This window comes from Oncorhynchus tshawytscha, linkage group LG02 (genome assembly GCF_018296145.1).
Source record: "Oncorhynchus tshawytscha isolate Ot180627B linkage group LG02, Otsh_v2.0, whole genome shotgun sequence".
Classification (NCBI taxonomy): domain Eukaryota; kingdom Metazoa; phylum Chordata; class Actinopteri; order Salmoniformes; family Salmonidae; genus Oncorhynchus; species Oncorhynchus tshawytscha.
The window spans coordinates 12,359,951-12,378,974 of record NC_056430.1 but is presented as its reverse complement, the minus strand read 5'-3'; the positions used below and the strand labels follow the sequence as shown (position 1 = coordinate 12,378,974).

Genomic DNA, 19,024 nt, shown 5'->3' with positions numbered 1-19,024 from the left:
TACTGTAGTATTTACTATAGTATTCTACAGTGTATTTAACAATTATGTAGTAACTACTACACATGATCGAGGTATACTAAAGTGTGTAATATAGTATTATACAGTATACTACAGTTTACTACAAAATTCTATAGTAAACTGTAGTATTTTTTCATGTGGGTTGGAACACATCTGATCATGTTTAGTTGGCTGTGGGAACATCTCTTCACAGGGGTTTGTATCTTGGTTTTCATGTTTAGAAAAGAGAGACTGTAACAGAAAGAATTACAATTCATATTCTAAATGATCAATTTGCAAAACGTACAAAATTATACGAAATTTGAAAAACATAAATATGTTGTGAATTTTTAGCTAGCTAATAGTACCCGCAAAACACCAGTCTCAACGGGACGCTGGCCTTATAGGTAGAGTTACTCTGTCTAGTGTCTGTGTTCTTTTGCCCATCTTAATCTTTTCATTTTAATGGCCAGTCTGAGATATGGATTTTCCTTTGCAACTCTACCTGGTAGGCCAGCATCCCAGAGTCGCCTCTTCACTGTTGACGTTGGCATTTGATTCAACAGCCATTGCCTTCCATTCTGCTAGCAAGCGTGCAGTCTTTGGAAAATAAAAACGATAATTTACGCAGGAGATTAAACTACCAACGCAACATTCAAAAATGTAATATGCTTCACGGAGTCGTGGCTGAACGACGACATTATCAACATACAGCTGGCTGGTTATATGTTGCATCGGCAGGATAGAACAGCGCCGTCTGGTAAGACAAGGGGCGGCGGACTGTATCTTTTTGTAAAGAACAGCTGGTGCACGATATCTAAGGAAGTCTCGAGGTTTTGCTCGCTCTCATAAAAAGCTGTGGACCACACTATCTACCTAGAGAGTTTTTATCTGTATTTTTCATAGCTGTCTACATACCACCACAGACTGATGCTGGCACTAGGACCGCACTAAATGAGGTGTATTCCGCCATAGGCAAACAGTAAACGCTACCCCAGAGGCGGCGCTCCTAGTGGCTGGGGACTTTAATGCAGGGAAACTTAAATCGGTCTTACCAAATTTCTATCAGCATGTTAAATGTGCAACCAGAGAGAAACAAACTCAGGACCACCTTCACTCCACACACAGAGACACATACAAAACTCTCCCTCACCCTCCATTTGACAAATCTGACCATAATTCTATCCTCCTGATTCCTGCTTACAAGCACAAATGAAAGCAGGAAGCACCAGTGACATGATTAATAAAAAAGTGGTCAGTTGAAGCAGATGCTTAGCTATAGGACAGTTTTGCTAGCACAGACTGGAATATGTTCTGGGATTCCTCTGATGGCATACACCACATCAGTCATTGGCTTCATCAATAAGTGCATCGATGACTTCATCCCCACAGTGACCATACCCCAACCAGAAGCCATGGATTACAGGCAACATCCGCACTGAGCTAAAAGCTAGAGCTGCCAAGGAGCTGGACTCTAACCCGGAAGCTTATAAGAAATCGCGCTATTCCCTCCAATGAACCATCAAACAGGCAAGCGTCAATACAGGACTAAGATCGAATCGTACTTCACCGGCTCTGACACTCGTTGGATGTGGCAGGGCTTGCAAACCATTACAGACTACAAAGGGAAGCACAGCCGAGAGCTGCCCAGTGACACAAGCCTACCAGACGAGCTAAACTACTTCTATCCTCGCTTCGAGGCAAATAACACTGAAACCAGCTGTTCAGGAAGACTGTGTGATCACGCTCTCCGCAGACGATGTGAGTAAGACCTTTAAACAGATCATCATTCACAAGGCCGCAGGGCCAGACAGATTACCAGGATGTGTACTGCGAGCATGCGCACTTACCAACTGGCAAGGTCTTCACTGACATTTTCAACCTCTCCCTGTCCGTGTCTGTAACATCAACATGCAGACCACCATAGTCCCTGTGCCCAAGAACACTAAGGTAACCTGCCTAAATGACTACCGACCCATAGCACTCACTTCTGTAGCCATGAAGTGCTTTGAAAGGCTGGTCATGGCTCACATCAACACCATTATCCCAGAAACCCACTCCAATTTGCATACCGCCCTAACAGATACACAGATGATGCAATCTCTATTACACTCCGCACTGCCGTTTCCCACCTGGACAAAAGGAACACCTATGTGAGAATGCTATTCATTGACTACAACTCAGCGTTCAACACCATAGAACCCTCAAAGCTCATCATTAAGCTAAGGATCCTGGGACTAAACACCTCGCTCTGCAACTGGATCCTGGACTTCCTGACGGGCCGCCCCAGGGGGTAAGGGTGGGTAGCAACACATCCGCAACGCTGATCCTCAACACAGGGGCCCCTCAGGGGTGCGTGCTCAGTCCCCTCCTGTACTCCCTGTTCACTCACGACTGCATGGCCAGGCACGACTCCAACACCATCATTAAGTTTGCCAATGGCACAACAGTGGTAGGCCTGATCACTGACAACGACGAGACAGCCTATGGGAGAGAGACCTGTCCGTGAGGTGCCAAGACAACAACCTCTCCCTCAACGTGACCAATACAAAGGAGATGATTGTGGTCTACAAGAAAAAAAGGATTGAGCACGCCCCCCATTTTCTTCGACGGGGCTGTAGTGGAGCAGGTTGAGAGCTTCAAGTTCCTTGGCGTCCACATCACCAACAAACTAACATGGTCCAAACACACCAAGACAGACGTGAAAAGGGCGCGACAAAACCTATTCCCCCTCAGGAGACTGAAAACATTTGATATGGATCCTCAGATCCTCATAAGGTTCTACAGCTGCACCATCAAGAGCATCCTGGTTGCATCGCTGCCTGGTATGGCAACTGCTCAGCCTCCGACTGCAAGGCACTACAGAGGGTAGTGCGTACGGCCCAGTACATTACTGTGGCAAAGCTTCCTGCCATCCAGGACCTCTATACTAGGCGGTGTCAGAGGAAGGCCCTAAAACCGTACCGGAGCGCCAAGTCTAGGTCCAAGAGGCTTCTATAAAGCTTCTACCCCCAAGCCATTTGACTCCTGAACACCTAATCAAATGGCTACCCAGACTACTTGCCCCTTCCCCTTATACACCGCTGCTACTCTGTTGTTATCATCTATGCATAGTTACTTTAATAACTCTACCTTCATGTACATATTACCTCAACTAACAGGTACCCCCGCACATTGACTCTGTACCGGTACCCCCCGTATATTAGTCTCACTATTGTTATTTTCCTGTTGCTCTTTAATTACTTGTTATTTTTTATTTCTTATTCATATTTTTTATTTGTATTTTTTTTAAACTGCATTGTTGGTTAAGGGCTTGTAAAGTAAGCATTTCACTGTAAGGTCTACTACACCTGTTGTATTTGGTGCATGTGACTAATAAAATCTGATTTGATTTGCTAAATTATTATTTCATTTTATAATATAGGACAAAACACACATCACAACAAGAGAGAGACAACACTACATAAAGAGAGACATAGCAGCAGCACATGACAACACAGCATGGTATTAACACAACATTGCAGCACCACAACATGGTAGCAGCACAAAACATGGTACAAACATTATTGGGAACAGACAACTTTTATTTATTTATTTATTTTTATTTCAGCTTTATTTAACCAGATAGGCCAGTTGAGAACAAGTTCTCATTTACAACAACACAAAGGGCAAGAAGGTAGAGACAACAATACATCGCACAAAGCAGCCACAAAAACTGTCAGTAAGAATGTCCATGATTGAGTGTCCACTATGTTACGTCTAGTCTATGAGACCAGGCTGGCTATCCACATAGCCTACTTTAAACTTCCTCCCCAGTCATCAAGGCCTGCTGTAACCCTGTAGCACCTGTAGCCCGTCTAAACTAAACCACGCTGTCTCTCAGTCATTCCTACCGCCTGTGATTCAAACATGGCTTCGCAGCTTTGAACTCTTTAGTGCACTTTAAACACACCATCACCAGATCCATGTAGATACATGGCTCTGACCACCACCATCGTCAGGCTTTGAAGTGTCCTGAATCACCAGTGAACCATGCCCATCTTCAGACTCTCCAGACAACACCACTTCTCCCCTCTCCATTAGCCATTAAGGCCATAAAGGCTTTAGAGTGGTTGTGTTTATGGATCTGGGTGTCAGTCGGCTGTCTGTCTGTGAATTTGTGTGTGTGTGTGTGTGTGTGTGTGTGTGTGTGTGTGTGTGTGTGTGTGTGTGTGTGTGTGTGTGTGTGTGTGTGTGTGTGTGTGTGTGTGCGTGTGTGTACTCATGCTTGCGTGTGTGCGTGTGTTTAGGGTCCATCAGCTGTTTCCGGAAGTTCAAAGGGCCACACCACCACTACCAGGTTCATCTCCATTAATATTAACTGTGGGGTGATGTCATCTGTCTGGTCTCTGAGGGCCTGACTGGATGTGATTAGAGGCTACCCGGGCTGGAGCTTCTTTAGTGTCTTTTTTTATTTTTACCTATCTGTGGGTTAATGGACAGACATTTACACTGCTTGTCTCTCCTCTCCTCTCCTGTCCTCTCCTCTCTCCTCTCCTCTCTCCTCTCCTCTCCTCTCCTCTCTTCCTCTCCTCTCCTCTCCTCTCTTCCTCTCCTCTCCTCTCTTCCTCTCCCTCTCTTCCTCTCCCTCTCCTCTCCTCTCCATCTCCTCCTCTCCCCTCTTCCTTCAGGCCGACGCTGCAAAAAAAGAGCTGCTTCTCTCTGCTTCCCTCACCTGACAGCTGGATGTTCAGAGGGGTAAGTTGTTTACAATGTTATATCTATTGTTAGTCAGCATCCGAATAGGGCTGTGTGTTTGGTCTGTGTTTGGTCTGTGTGTGTGTGTGTGTGTGTGCGTGTGCACGTGTGTGTGTGTGCGTGTGTTAACACTGCCATATTCATACTCCTCTGTATTGACTACAATCATTCTGATTACAATGGATCTCTGATCCCTACTCGGGAAATGAAAACAACATTTTTTTTGTATTTATTTTCAATTAAGGAAAATTGTATTTTCACATGCAGATCTTTACCCAGGATGTCATGTTAGTCTCTCCCCTCTATGTTTGTCTGGAGCTAGGCTGAAAGACTGGCTGGGCCTGCCCATAGGGGCTCTCGGCAAAAGTAGTGCCCTACGTGGGGAATAGGGTGCTGTTTTGGACACAGCCAGAGAGCATGTTACACATTTTACTTTCACTATGGTCTCACTTAACAATCCAGTTTGCTTGAATGTACTGGATTTCATTCATGTTTGATGAGTTTGATGGCTGATTGTATTTCATAGCAAACTTGCCACTGGATGGCAGAGGAATGAACAACTAGCTGTTTGGTTTTTGAGTGTCTTGAATTTGTTTCAGCTAGAGGTACCTTGAGGCAGGGAGAAAACAAAGGCGTGTGACAAAATGAACGTAAAGTTTCAGAACACAATGTCCTGATATCAGAGCAGTTATTACATGGTAAGATATGGTAGACAGGACCAGAACCTTCTAGTTGGAATGTATCCAAAGCCTTATATATTTGGAATATATTTGGAATATTAAAATTTTAGACTCTTTGGATGTGACTTCAGCCTTTACCATGTTCACGCTGTGGCTGTAGATTAGTTAGCTCAGGTCAGACAGCCTGTCTATTTAAGGTCCTTGTAGCTGGAGGACTCCTGTCAATCAATGTAAACAGATCCTGTTCTGTGTTGCCTATCCTGTCCATGACTTTTGGCCTCAACTCAGTTCCCCCTCCTGCACATTGCTCTGACGCTAGCGCTCTGACAGGGTCGGTTGGGCGAGCAGACAGTGAGTCTGGTGGTTGGAACAGCCAACACAAACAAGGCCAGGGGCTGGCACTTCGCTGGCATCTCACACCCAGAGATGAGCACTGGAATCCTGGACTGATTCAGTCACTGGAGAGGAAAACAGAGCCCTGGCCTGACTTCCTTTCTTAGGGTAGATCACAACACTGTCAGTCTACTCTGCTGCATCAGAATTTTGTTGAAGATGAAAGTTTGTTTGAAATACAGTATTTTATTGTAAAACCAACACATTTTGGCAAATGCCTTTATTTGGGTCTGAAAGCGTCTGAATGTTGTTGCACTTCAAGACTTTAAAGTTGTATATATTCCAGAGATTTCAGCTGGAGCCACGGCAACTCCAGATATAGATATCAAACACACTTTATTACTTATTTTCCTCAGTAATTACTGACTTGTTACGTGTTTCTTAATATATCATTAATGTAACATGAAAAGAACAACCCTGCTGGTGTCAAGTGGACGTATAACATCCTGGGGTCCTTTAGAATGTCTTCCAAGCACAGACCAGCACACTGCTTTGGCTGAATTTCCTTTTGATTGCATGACGTTTTTATTTGTGTTTGTGTGATTAAAACGGTCATAAACAGTGACTGGTTTACATTGGCAGTGAGTGGATGCTTGATGGTATCAGATTGAAAGCGTATTGTCAGTGATTGTGCCAGGAAAGCACAGTGTCTTGTAAGGATAGAAGGTTGGTTTGTCTGGGAATGGGAGCGTGTATGGTGGAGGAAGCTGAACACGAACAGGTTTCCAAAAAAGGAGTTTGCCCAAATACAATGCTTTAGACACACACAGCCAGACCATTTAGAGCAGCCAATCTATCTTCTGCACTCTGGAGAATGTTCCAAAACAACTGCTTCTGGCTTTTTTCGAAATGTGCTGTTTGTTTCTAAAGAATTAAATGTATTAATATTGGAAACCGCTAGCTAGTTACATTTAACAAAAATATGAATGCAACATGCAACAATTTCAAAGATTTTACTGAGTCACAGTTCATATAAGGAAATCAGTCCATTTACATGGTCATCAGTGGCCGAGAGTTGATCTTTTTAAACGTGGATTTCACATGACTGGGAATAGAGATGTGCATCTGTTGGTCACAGATACCATAAGAAAAGGTAGGGGCGTGGATCAGAAAACCAGTCAGTATCTGGTGTGACCTCCCTTTGCCTCATCTCCTTTGCATAGAGTTGATCAGGCTGTTGATTGTGGCCTGTGGAATGTTGTCCTACTCCTCTTCAATAGCTGTGTGATGTTGCTGGATAATGGCAGGAACTGGAATAAGCTGTTGTACATATCGATCCAGAGCATCTCAAACATGCTCAATGGGAGACATGTCTGGGGAGTATGCAGGCCATGGAATAACTGGGCCATTTTCAACTTCCAGGAAATGTGTACAGATCCTTGCAACATGGGGCCGTGCATTATCATGCTGAAACATGAGGTGATGGCGGCAGATGAATGGCACGGCAATGGGCCTCAGGATCTCGTCACGGAATGTCTGCGCATTCAAATTGCCATTGATAAAATGTAATTCTGTTCGTTGTCCGTAGCTTATCCCTGCCAATACCATAACCCCACCGCCACCATGGGGGACATCTGCCAGGTACAGTTGAAACCGGGATTCATCCATGAAGAGCACACTTCTCCAGCGTGTCAGTGGTCATCGAAGGTGAGCAGTAACCCATTGAAGTTGGTTACGACGCCAAACTGCAGTCAGGTCAAGTGTCCGATTTCAAAAAGGCTTTACGACGAAAGCATACCATGGGATTATGTTAGGTGTGCACCTAGTCACAGAAAAACACAGCCATTTTTCCAGCCAAAGAGAGGAGTCACAAAAAGCAGAAATAGAGATAAAATGAATCATTAACCTTCTCCAGCGTGAATCACTACCCACTTTATCAACTGAACTGAAAAGGGCTTGGTTTCCCTTTTGCTTGTCATTGTGTAATTTCAACAGGGCAGGCCAACCCTGGGTCTGGACGTGTGTGTGTGTGTATGTGTGTGTGTGTGTGTGTGTGTGTGTGTGTGTGTGTGTGTGTGTGTGTGTGTGTGTGTGTGTGTGTGTGTGTGTGTGTGTGTGTGTGTGTGTGTGTGTATGTGTGTGAGCGTGTGTGTGTGTGTGAGCATGCGTGCGTGCGTGCATGAACCTGGACCTGCTGCAGAGGGGGTTTCCATCAGCTCCTAACGGACAGCACAACGTCAACATCTCCCCATCAAAACCTTTTGTCTTCAGCACACACACGAGAAAACACACACACACCAAGCTGACCAATTTGTCGTTGTGTTTTTCCTCGCTCGAGGCTGGCTGCGGGGTCACAGACAAGTTGAGTGGGAATTGAATACAAAAGCATTAGCCACTACTCTGAGTGATGCTGTATCTATCTCAAGCAAAAGTCCTGACGAGAGATTACGATAAGGTATCCTATCTAAACACTGTAACAGGAACAGCTGCTTTCCTTCTGCCAGCAGTAGTTAGCTATATAGCTGTTTAAATAAGCTGAATCATAGTGGAGGAATGAGCTTCTCTGTCTGGTCTGGTCTGGTTCTTCATGATGCCAGTGACTCTCACTACAGACTCTCAAAACCTCCTTTGTAATAATTATCCACTACTTACTTTGATTTAGATGTTTTGAGTTTCTCGGATTTACGTGTACTATGTTACCTGTAGTCAATGAGACCAGGCTGGCCATCCACATAGTATACTTTTTTTGATGCTATTTTAAACTCTTAGTACAAAAGTCCAAACTAGTAACAATTGTAACGTGTATTTTATTGTGCATTCATTTTGTTTGGAGACATCTTTCACCACACAACACTTTATCCTAAATATACATGTACTGTGAAATACCATGAGAACATTGATCACCAAAACACAACATAATGATATCTTCTCAATGTAGTTGTTCAAGCAACCAGTTAATCCAATAGCAAAAAAAAATGCACGATACATGTTTCAAAATTGCCCTTTCAATGTTTGCTCAAATACTGCAAATTACAGAACATTGTATTGTTTTCAAATGAGGCAATACACTTGCACAATCCATCAAAATTAACCCATCAAACATGTTATTGTTTATCCCATTTGTGATCAAAGGTGTGACCATTGAAGACATCTTTCCAATTATTCATGCAAAAAACACATGTACTGTTTAGATATATTTACAACATACGGTTGGTGTATTGTAATCAAATGAAAGGAATGAAATGAATGAAAGAAACACAATGTTCAGCAGGCGCTAGTTAGCATCGAGCCTGGCTTGAGAATTTGGCCATTGGGTCTCGTCAACATGGCAGTGAATGTCCTCAGTTTTCATGTCCCCTTAGTGAAAAACCTTTTGGAGAATCCAAGCCTGACTTTGGTCTGGATTGATGTCATTGCATGCCTCATCCATGGCCTGAAGGAGAGTGGTACGCTCATGGGGATGGCGATCCTGTACCTTCTGCCTGTATTGTTATCATGTATTGTAATTTACAGTATTGTATTGTAATTATGTATTGTAATTTACAGTATTGTATTGTAATTATGTATTGTAATTTACAGTATTGTATTGTAATTATGTATTGTAATGTACAGTATTGTATTGTAATTATGTATTGTAATTTACAGTATTGTATTGTAATTATGTATTGTAATTTACAGTATTGTATTGTTATCATGTATTGTAATTTACAGTATTGTATTGTAATTATGTATTGTAATTTACAGTATTGTATTGTAATTATGTATTGTAATTTACAGTATTGTATTGTAATTATGTATTGTAATGTACAGTATTGTATTGTAATTATGTATTGTAATTTACAGTATTGTATTGTAATTATGTATTGTAATTTACAGTATTGTATTGTTATCATGTATTGTAATTTACAGTATTGTATTGTAATTATGTATTGTAATTTACAGTATTGTATTGTAATTATGTATTGTAATGTACAGTATTGTATTGTAATTATGTATTGTAATTTACAGTATTGTATTGTAATTATGTATTGTAATTTACAGTATTGTATTGTAATTATGTATTGTAATTTACAGTATTGTATTGTAATTATGTATTGTATTGTAATTATGTATTGTAATTTACAGTATTGTATTGTAATTATGTATTGTAATTTACAGTATTGTATTGTAATTATGTATTGTAGTTGTCCTGTGTGGCTAAGTTATTAAGAGCATGGAACTAGCAACACCAGAGTGGTGGGTTCTATTCTCACTGGGGTAATATACAAAAATACTGTATGTGGACTCACTGTTGCCACTTTGGACAAAAACACGTAAAAGGCATGTATTATGCTATTACGGTACTGTATTGGCCAATGCAACTCTAGTGAAGCAGTGTGACCCCCCCCCCTATCAGAAAGACCAGAGCAACTTCATGTTTGATACATGTTTACTGAATAGTGGATGCATTACATTCTGATCTCGTCAATATCAGATACAAAAACAAATCACAATAGTCCTAGTAGTACATTACAGTATCATATCATACTTTATATGTGTATCATTTACAAACATACATTTTCATTATGCAGTTCTCAAAATCTGTAGTAGACAAAACCAGTTTAAAATCCAGAGGTTTACCAAATGGTTATGGGATTATCAATTAAGAGCAGTCGGATTAAGTAGTAAAATGTATTTAACAAACGAGAAGAAAATCATGACAAAAATAATGTGAGCATTACAATGTGAAAAGCAATGACTTTATATGAACACGTATTGCAATGTGAAACGGTAAGTTTGGTGAAAAAGGGAATGGATGATTGTGTATGTTGTACGGTAAGTTTGGTGAAAAAGGGAATGGATGATTGTGTGTGTTGTACGGTAAGTTTGGTGAAAAAGGGAATGGATGATTGTGTGTGTTGTACGGTAAGTTTGGTGAAAAAGGGAATGGATGATTGTGTGTGTTGTACGGTAAGTTTGGTGAAAAAGGGAATGGATGATTGTGTGTGTTGTACGGTAAGTTTGGTGAAAAAGGGAATGGATGATTGTGTGTGTTGTACGGTAAGTTTGGTGAAAAAGGGAATGGATGATTGTGTGTGTTGTACGGTAAGTTTGGTGAAAAAGGGAATGGATGATTGTGTATGTTGTACGGTAAGTTTGGTGAAAAAGGGAATGGATGATTGTGTGTGTTGTACGGTAAGTTTGGTGAAAAAGGGAATGGATGATTGTGTGTGTTGTACGGTAAGTTTGGTGAAAAAGGGAATGGATGATTGTGTGTGTTGTACGGTAAGTTTGGTGAAAAAGGGAATGGATGATTGTGTGTGTTGTACGGTAAGTTTGGTGAAAAAGGGAATGGATGATTGTGTGTGTTGTACGGTAAGTTTGGTGAAAAAGGGAATGGATGATTGTGTGTGTTGTACGGTAAGTTTGGTGAAAAAGGGAATGGATGATTGTGTGTGTTGTACGGTAAGTTTGGTGAAAAAGGGAATGGATGATTGTGTGTGTTGTACTTAGTCCTTAGAAAATGTGCTTTGAGTTTTGAAACAACTGCCTTTTTGATGATCTGTTGGGAGGTTTGTACTAAGCGTTGGAAAATGTAACACATACTTGTGTAAATTGCACCTAAGCGATAGAAAAAAACTGTATTAGCAATTTTAAGCTATTAAAATCTTTCACTTTGACGGTGAACATTTGTGGGAGAGGGGGAGGCTTTGGAGGACAGTTAATTGACATTATTTGTTTTCTTTATAAACTAACTTCTTTCGGCGTATAGCCCCCATTGGTGTACTTTTTGATAATGAAATGTCCTGTTCACTCTCACAGTACCATTAGCCCCTACAATGTCTCGTGATCTGAAGGAGGTACATCATCATGGTATACAGTAAGTATCCTCGCTTGAAGACACAGGGTGGGAATTACACTATTGTATAGTATCCTCGCTTGAAGACACAGGGTGGGATGAAGACAGCTGTATAAGTGGTTGACTATGTACCTCCATAGAGACTGGCTGACAGGGTATGTTTTATTTCAGTCTTTCCTGGCTCCTGGTACAGAACAGCACAGAACATGGGAGTAGTCCTCCCTACCTCCCTGTCTCCTACCTCCCTCTTTCTGTCTGTCTGTCTGTTATTTCATAGCAGGGAGAGCTGGAGGGAAGATGATGCCTTTTCCCACTCATCAACTCACTCTGACTTGTTTTCCGATTTGTTAGCCACATAACACATTTCCATCCAAATGTATTCGCAGTGCATAGTTCATACACTAAATACAAATGACTATTCTTGATTATTCATAATATAAGGAGTTACAATAAATCATTATGAAGTGTTGCTATCTTATTTGTCCCAACACAACACTGTATCACGTTTCAAGATTTATTCATCATATGTATTTATCTCCAGGCTATGAACGTTCTGTTCCTTCAACCTGGAGATCAGGTTTAGAGGCTACAACTGAGATCCCAAATGGCACCCCTATTCCCTACATAGTGCACTAGAGAATAGGGTGCCATTTATGTTCACTACTGTTCTCACCAACTCTCTCCTCCACCATTTAAACTGACACTGAGTACTAAAGAAGCCTGTTCTGGCTAAAGGTTGCACCATTTCCCCATAAATAGCTGAGTTTGTACAATTTGTTACATTTTTCCTCTCATTTTAGTGTTATCGGAACTTTGTTCGTCTGACACATTTGTTTGCCCTGTTCCTACGAGTGTAATAAAGATTATTGAATGCTACCATAAACAGTCAAAAGTTTGGACATACCTACTCATTCAAGGGTTTTTCCTTGTTTTTACTCATTTCTACATTGTAGAATAATAGTGAGGATATCAAAACTATGAAATAACACATATGGAATCATGTAGTAACCAAAAAAGTGTTAAACAAATCCAAATATATTTTATATTTGAGATTCTTCAAAGTAGCCTCCACAATCACTCGAGCTCAACCCAATTGAGATGGTTTGGGATGAGTTGGACCACAGAGTGAAGGAAAAGCAGCCAACAAGTGCTCATCATATATGGGACATCCTTCAAGACTATTGGAAACGCATTCCAGGTGAAGCTGGTTGAGAGAGTGCCAAGAGTGTGCAAAGCTGTCATCAAGACAAAGGGTGGCTACTGTCTTTACTATCTTTACTATCATTACACTTTACTAGTGTCTTTACTATCATTACACTTTACTATCATTACACTTTACTAGTGTCTTTACTATCATTAACTGAATACTGATAGTTTTTTATCAAAGATTCTCTGTAATTAAGTAATACTCGATTAGACTGATTAATCGTGTAACCGTAATTACTAGGAAGTCGGGGCACCAAGGAAAAATATTCAGATTACAAAGTTATCATTTCCTAAAATAACTTTTCAAATATTTTCATATCTGATCCATAGTCTTCTGATTGATGAATGATTTACTTTACCTCACGTTAGTCTCATTCCAAACGTCGTAAATTGTTGGTTATCTGCACGAACCCAGTCTTCACTAGTCATCCATACATCAATTGTCTTAAATAATTGATTTATTACTAACTAAGTAATTCACAGAAATGCATAAACAAACAAACAAGGTAAATGTGGTTACATGAAATGAGAATGTGCCCTAGTGGGCTAAACCGGCATGGCGGCTTGTTAGACAAAAGGGGAAGTGGGGGTCGACTAAGAAGTCACTACAAAGTGATAATTATAACAATTGAAATGCTAATCCTTTGCACATGAACGCTCACTCATTCGGGAACAATTGCAATCAATATATATATTTACGCTCAGTGTGTCGTCTTGATCGCTGGTGAAAAGTTCATTTATTTTGTAGAATTGTCTGTCTCTCTCCGTCTATCTCTCTCTGTTGTAGTTATAGTGGATAGTTCAGAGTGACATTCATTAGTTTCATTATAGAATGGATGTTTCGGCGGTTGTCGTTCTTCGCGTTCAATAATACCGAATTCCTAGCTGCAGACTAGTAATTCATATCAAAGACTTGTTCTTATTCTGTCGGTATCAATAGTCTAAGAGTTTAACCGCGTGGTATGGTTAAAAAGATTCTACAACCTTTGTAGTGTTTTTTTTTTAGAAAAACATGGTCTGCAACCTTTAGCCATCTCATAATTGAAGTAAGCTCGGTCTGCCAATCGAAAACCCGAATGGGGGTTTGAATAGAAAGGCAGAAAAGGGCTGTCCCAGGACGCCTGACCCTAACTGGGCTCAGGGGCGGTCCTCTGATTTAGTTAACACCAATCCCCTTTTTGAGTTTTCCTTCAGTCCAAAATCATATTACACACTTTTACAAACAATACTGTTTGTTCTCATCATACACACTCATTCATCTTATACAACAATTAGATGTAAACCTCATATCTGAGGCTATTATATAAACAGCGTTATGGTAATGTGGCCACACCGTCTCCCATGAGCTTACCCAAGTTATGACAAACGGAGAGAGTAGCTGGATTCTTCACCGATCTTTTATATCCAAAGAGGCCAACTTCATGACACTACTTTGAAGAATCTCAAATCTAAAATATATTTTGATTTGTTTAACACTTTTTTGGTTACTACATGATTCCATAAATGTTATTTCAAAGTTTTGATGTCTTCACTATTATTCTACAATGCAGAAAATAGCGCAAATAAAGAAAAACCCTTGAATGAGTAGGTGTGTCCAAACCTATGACTGGTACTGTACTTCATTGCAACGTTTCAACCAGAGTTAACTGGGTGCAGTTATCTATTTTTCTCTGAGGATTTCTTTCCCCATGTGGAATTCCACCTGGGCGACGTGTTCAGTCTGGAGTTGGCAGCCACTAGTCCAGAGTCAGGCTCTACCTGGCACTTTCCCAAATCTTTTGCACCCTGCACCTGGATAATTGTGCGCGCGCGTGTGTGTGTGTGTGTGTGTGTGTGTGTGTGTGTGTGTGTGTGCGTGCGTGCGTGCGTGCGTGCGCGTGCGTGTTCACTACAGTTGAACTGTGTGGCCCTGTTGTTTGTCCTTCTCCTAACCTTTAGAGTAACTTGCGGCAAATCTCAAAAGTATTCTTGTAATCTCGGACCACAAGACTAGGACAACATGATAACATGTTGCTTCCAGGGAGGTTATCTAATGTAGTGGTCTAGCCTATACACATTGTCGGCGATAGCATTAGCTCAAAAAGCTACAAAATCTCATATTGATCAGCAAACACCTTGAGTGAGGTTTTCAGACAGGAATTGGATTGAAGCATTTAAAATATATAATTCTAATTCTAATGAAAGCAGAATATTGATCAACACAAGAACGTTTTCAACTTATGAAACATAAAACAAATGAATGAAATAAAACATTTTGGATTGAAGCGTAAAGTAACAGTAGGTCAATGCGGCGACATCATTAATGCTAATTACAGTCGGGGTTATTCAAATAGAACTTGTACTGCAGTTCGTAAAACACTTCAAAGTGGATGAAACTGCACCTTCAGGGGCACATTTCAGACATGTATTTTATAACGTGAGTTATTGTCAGATGATTGCTACTGTACTACTTGATGCGTGGTGTCACCCTCAATGTGTCTTGCTGCAGCAAGCAGGTATTTTGAGAAAGTCACTCTTTATTGCTCCAAACTGTAGGCTATAAATCAGCTACACATGTTCTTGTTTTATCTTGTCTCAAGATGGTTTATGTAATCCACACGTACTTAAAGTAATACACTGTTACACAGGGCATGTTTTTTGGCCATACTTTCTTTATTAAAGTTAAAGGTATAGTCTCAACCACTGTCATCTTGAGGACTTCAGTCTTAGCTATCTGTTATGGTGTCGTCGTCGTCGTCGTCGTCGTCGTCGTCCCCCCAGGGGAAATGCTTCCAGGAAGTTGTGACTCACAGTAGCGTCTTAAATTCCTGTTAGTTTCCTGTTAGCTTCCTGTTCTCACAAGCAACACTCTGTTAGGTGAACAACATCCTGTCATACACCTACTGTACTGTAGGCAGTTAACTAAATACTTTACCATCCACTGCACAGTTGTTTCTTTCCCAAATATGGGCAATGTTGTTATCAGGTTATCTGTGTCACCAGGGCTGGAATGACGAGTGATTGAAAAAAACATTTATTGATTCCCATAGCGGAAATACATTGGATTTGATATGGAGTTTTTAAAATTTTTAATTTTACCAGGCAAGTCAGTTAAGAACAAATTCTTATTTTCAATGACAGCCTAGGAACAGTGGGTTAACTGCCTGTTCAGGGGCAGAATGACAGATTTGTACCTTGTCAGCTCAGGGGTTTGAACTTGCAACCTTCCGGTTACTAGTACAACGCTCTAACCACTAGGCTACCCTGCCACCCCATAAGATGATCACATTGAATGTGATGGTAAACATTGGTTTGCAGGCTATAAAAGTATTTCACACTGTCACACATTTCCAACAGCATGGATTTTTTTTCAGTGGAAATAAAGCTTTTAAGGCATGTAGTACTGCCAGTTCTTTATTGACCTCAGTAATGGGTGTGAGAAGTGGGCCACAGAACCTAATGGTCATGAGGAGAGGGCAATAGCATTGCATCCCTAATATTGCTCTCTTTATCTGTGGCCAGAGACTGCATTGTCTGTTTGTCTGAGGTGGCAGGGGTAGAGGTAGCAGGGCACGAGGGTGGGCGGTGCACTAACTTTTCGGACGAGAAAAAGAAAAAAACTGTGTGGTCTGTCGGCCTTTGTGACTCGTCAGGCTCGATATAGCATCAGCTCAGTTACTCCTCTCGCTACATCCTGTTGTGAAGCAGCGCGACTCGGCCTCGTCTGGCTGTCGCTCATGCATGGGGCTCTCTCTCTATCACACACTCAAACAGACACAGGCACATACACACCTCTGTGGACCCTGTGTGTGAAGAGCAAGCTGGATGTGAGACCCTTGTTTCCTGGGCTAGCAGAGGAACAGACTAGATCTGAGTCTGTGTGACCTGGGCTATCTGAAGAACAGGCTGGATCTGGGCTAGCAGTGGCCCTCAGTGGGAAAGGAAACCCTTAACGTGACTCTGGGGAACAAACCGGCTCAGGGGTCCCTCATGATGGGGTGTTGTCTGTTTGTGCATCAGAAGGTGAGTAAGAGGAGAGGTCTTATAGGTACCAACCCTGCTCTGGAGGAAAGTTATAGTGAGAGTCCTACCAACCCTGCTCTGGAGGAAAGTTATAGTGAGAGTCCTACCAACCCTGCTCTGGAGGATAGTTATAGTGAGAGTCCTACCAACCCTGCTCTGGAGGAAAGTTATAGTCCTACCAACCCTGCTCTGGAGAGTTACCAACCCTGCCTGGAGGAAAGTTATAGTGAGAGTCCTGCTCTGGAGGAAAGTTATAGTGAGAGTCCTACCAACCCTGCTCTGGAGGAAAGTTATAGTGAGAGTCCTACCAACCCTGCTCTGGAGGAAAGTTATAGTGAGAGTCCTACCAACCCTGCTCTGGAGGATAGTTATAGTGAGAGTCCTACCAACCCTGCTCTGGAGGAAAGTTATAGTGAGAGTCCTACCAACCCTGATCTGGAGGAAAGTTATAGTGAGAGTCCTACCAACCCTGATCTGGAGGAAAGTTATAGTGAGAGTCCTACCAGCCCTGAAATTACCATGTCTTTTATATTTATCTGTTTCAGCCTGCATTACAAGTTAAGCGATAGTTGAATTGCATAACCTGTTGGAAGCCAATAATCAGGCAATGTTAGTAGTACTTCATCCTGCTTAGCTAAGGGAATGCATAAACTGCCACAATAATTATTGTCTCAAGGTATAATATTCTCTATTCAGTTTTGAACATCATCTGTAATGTTCTATTAGTAGGTTATGCAAAACAAATGTTTGCATTGTCCAATCACACACTACTTACTACCTTTTAGGACAGACCTGTCACATATTAGTGAGATGAACAGGCCTTCACAACATCCTCTGGTCTGGAGGAAACAGAGGTAGTTTCACTGTATAGTCAAACAGAGAGCTAGTCACCATCTGTTGTGTCCCCATGCACTCAATGATCTGTATGATAAGGTGTGTGTGTGTGTGTGTGTGTGTGTGTACGTGTGTGTGTGGGGGGTGTGTGACTCGTCACCTGTCACTCTTTACACAAAGTGTTACATGTTCCCTGGATCGGCTGCACCTGCTGTGCCTCTAGAGCAAAGACTTGCCTTAATGTGAACTAGGCTGAGTGAAAATAAACTAGTGAAACGTTTTGACACTAAGCTAACATGTTCTTTATGTATGATTCTTTCTACGGGAAGAAAATGATTTATTTATACCTGGTGTTGGTCTACGAGATGGGGGCTGGGGGTTGTAGGGCAGGGGGTTGGTGATGGAGAAGGGAAGGGGGTTGGTGATGGAGGAGGGAAGGGGGTTGGTGATGGAGGAGGGAAGTGGGTTGGTGATGGAGGAGGGAAGGGGTTGGTGATGGAGAAGAAGGGAAGGGGGGTGATTGGTGATGGAGAAGGGGGTTGGTGAAGGGAAGGGGTTGGTGATGGAGAAGGAAGGGGGTTGGTGATGGAGAAGGGGGGTTGGTGAAGGGGGGGGTTGGTGATGGAGAAGGGAAGGGGGTTGGTGATGGAGAAGGGAAGGGGGTTGGTGATGGAGAAGGGGGTTGGGAGAATGGAAGGGGTTGATGGAGAAGGGTAGGGGGATGGAGAATGGAAGATGGGAGAATGGGAAGGGGGATGGTGATGGAGAAGGGAAGGGGGATGGTGATGGAGAAGGGAAGGGGGATGGTGACGGAGAATGGGGTGGTGATGGAAATGATGAAAAGCAGTGATGCTGCTGAGTTGTTGACTCCAGGCTTCATCATACTATCCATGTCAGAATGTCTCTGCAAACTAACTGTATATATATATCAATATCTTCAATATAGATCTGTCACTCTAATGTTAATGAAGAAATGTTAATTGTAAGATAAAGCTCTCTGTAAAGTTTCACTATTATTTGGAAGTGAATCTTTCAGTTCCATGAACTATGACTGGTTTCCTTTCAGACAAACCAGTTGTGTTTCTCTGAATGCTTAATAAGATTTCAAATAATGATGACCTAGAGTAGTCAGTTTACCGGAAAACGTTATCTCCAGAAACTATGGTAGAACTAAGGGCGCCAGTCATTTCCTGTTTAGAAATTTTTTTTCATCATGTGTAACATACATTCTCACTCATCATTATTCACGATCCATTCAGGACTATCCGTAACCATGGTAGCATCCACATTAATGTAGAAGTGTTTAGAAAAAATTATATTCTTATTTACAATAAAAGTGACTCCAAAATTAAATCCATTTCTATTGGGCACAAAATAATCTGAAACACAACCAAAA

At 41.6% G+C, this 19,024-nt stretch overlaps 1 protein-coding gene across 2 annotated transcripts in view; it reads left to right on the top strand.

Moving 5' to 3' along the window:
• The window catches only part of LOC112263134 (rho guanine nucleotide exchange factor 3-like), a 109,425-nt gene that overhangs the window by 18,822 nt on the left and 71,579 nt on the right, over positions 1-19,024 (top strand). Inside the window, exon 2 of one of the 2 annotated variants that reach the window (XM_042330390.1) lies at positions 4,668-4,734. In XM_042330390.1, coding sequence (XP_042186324.1) covers positions 4,668-4,734 — 67 coding nt within the window. Of the gene's footprint in view, positions 1-4,667; positions 4,735-16,410; positions 16,795-19,024 lie in introns of those variants that run through there. The other variant, XM_042330407.1, reaches the window with a different exon arrangement.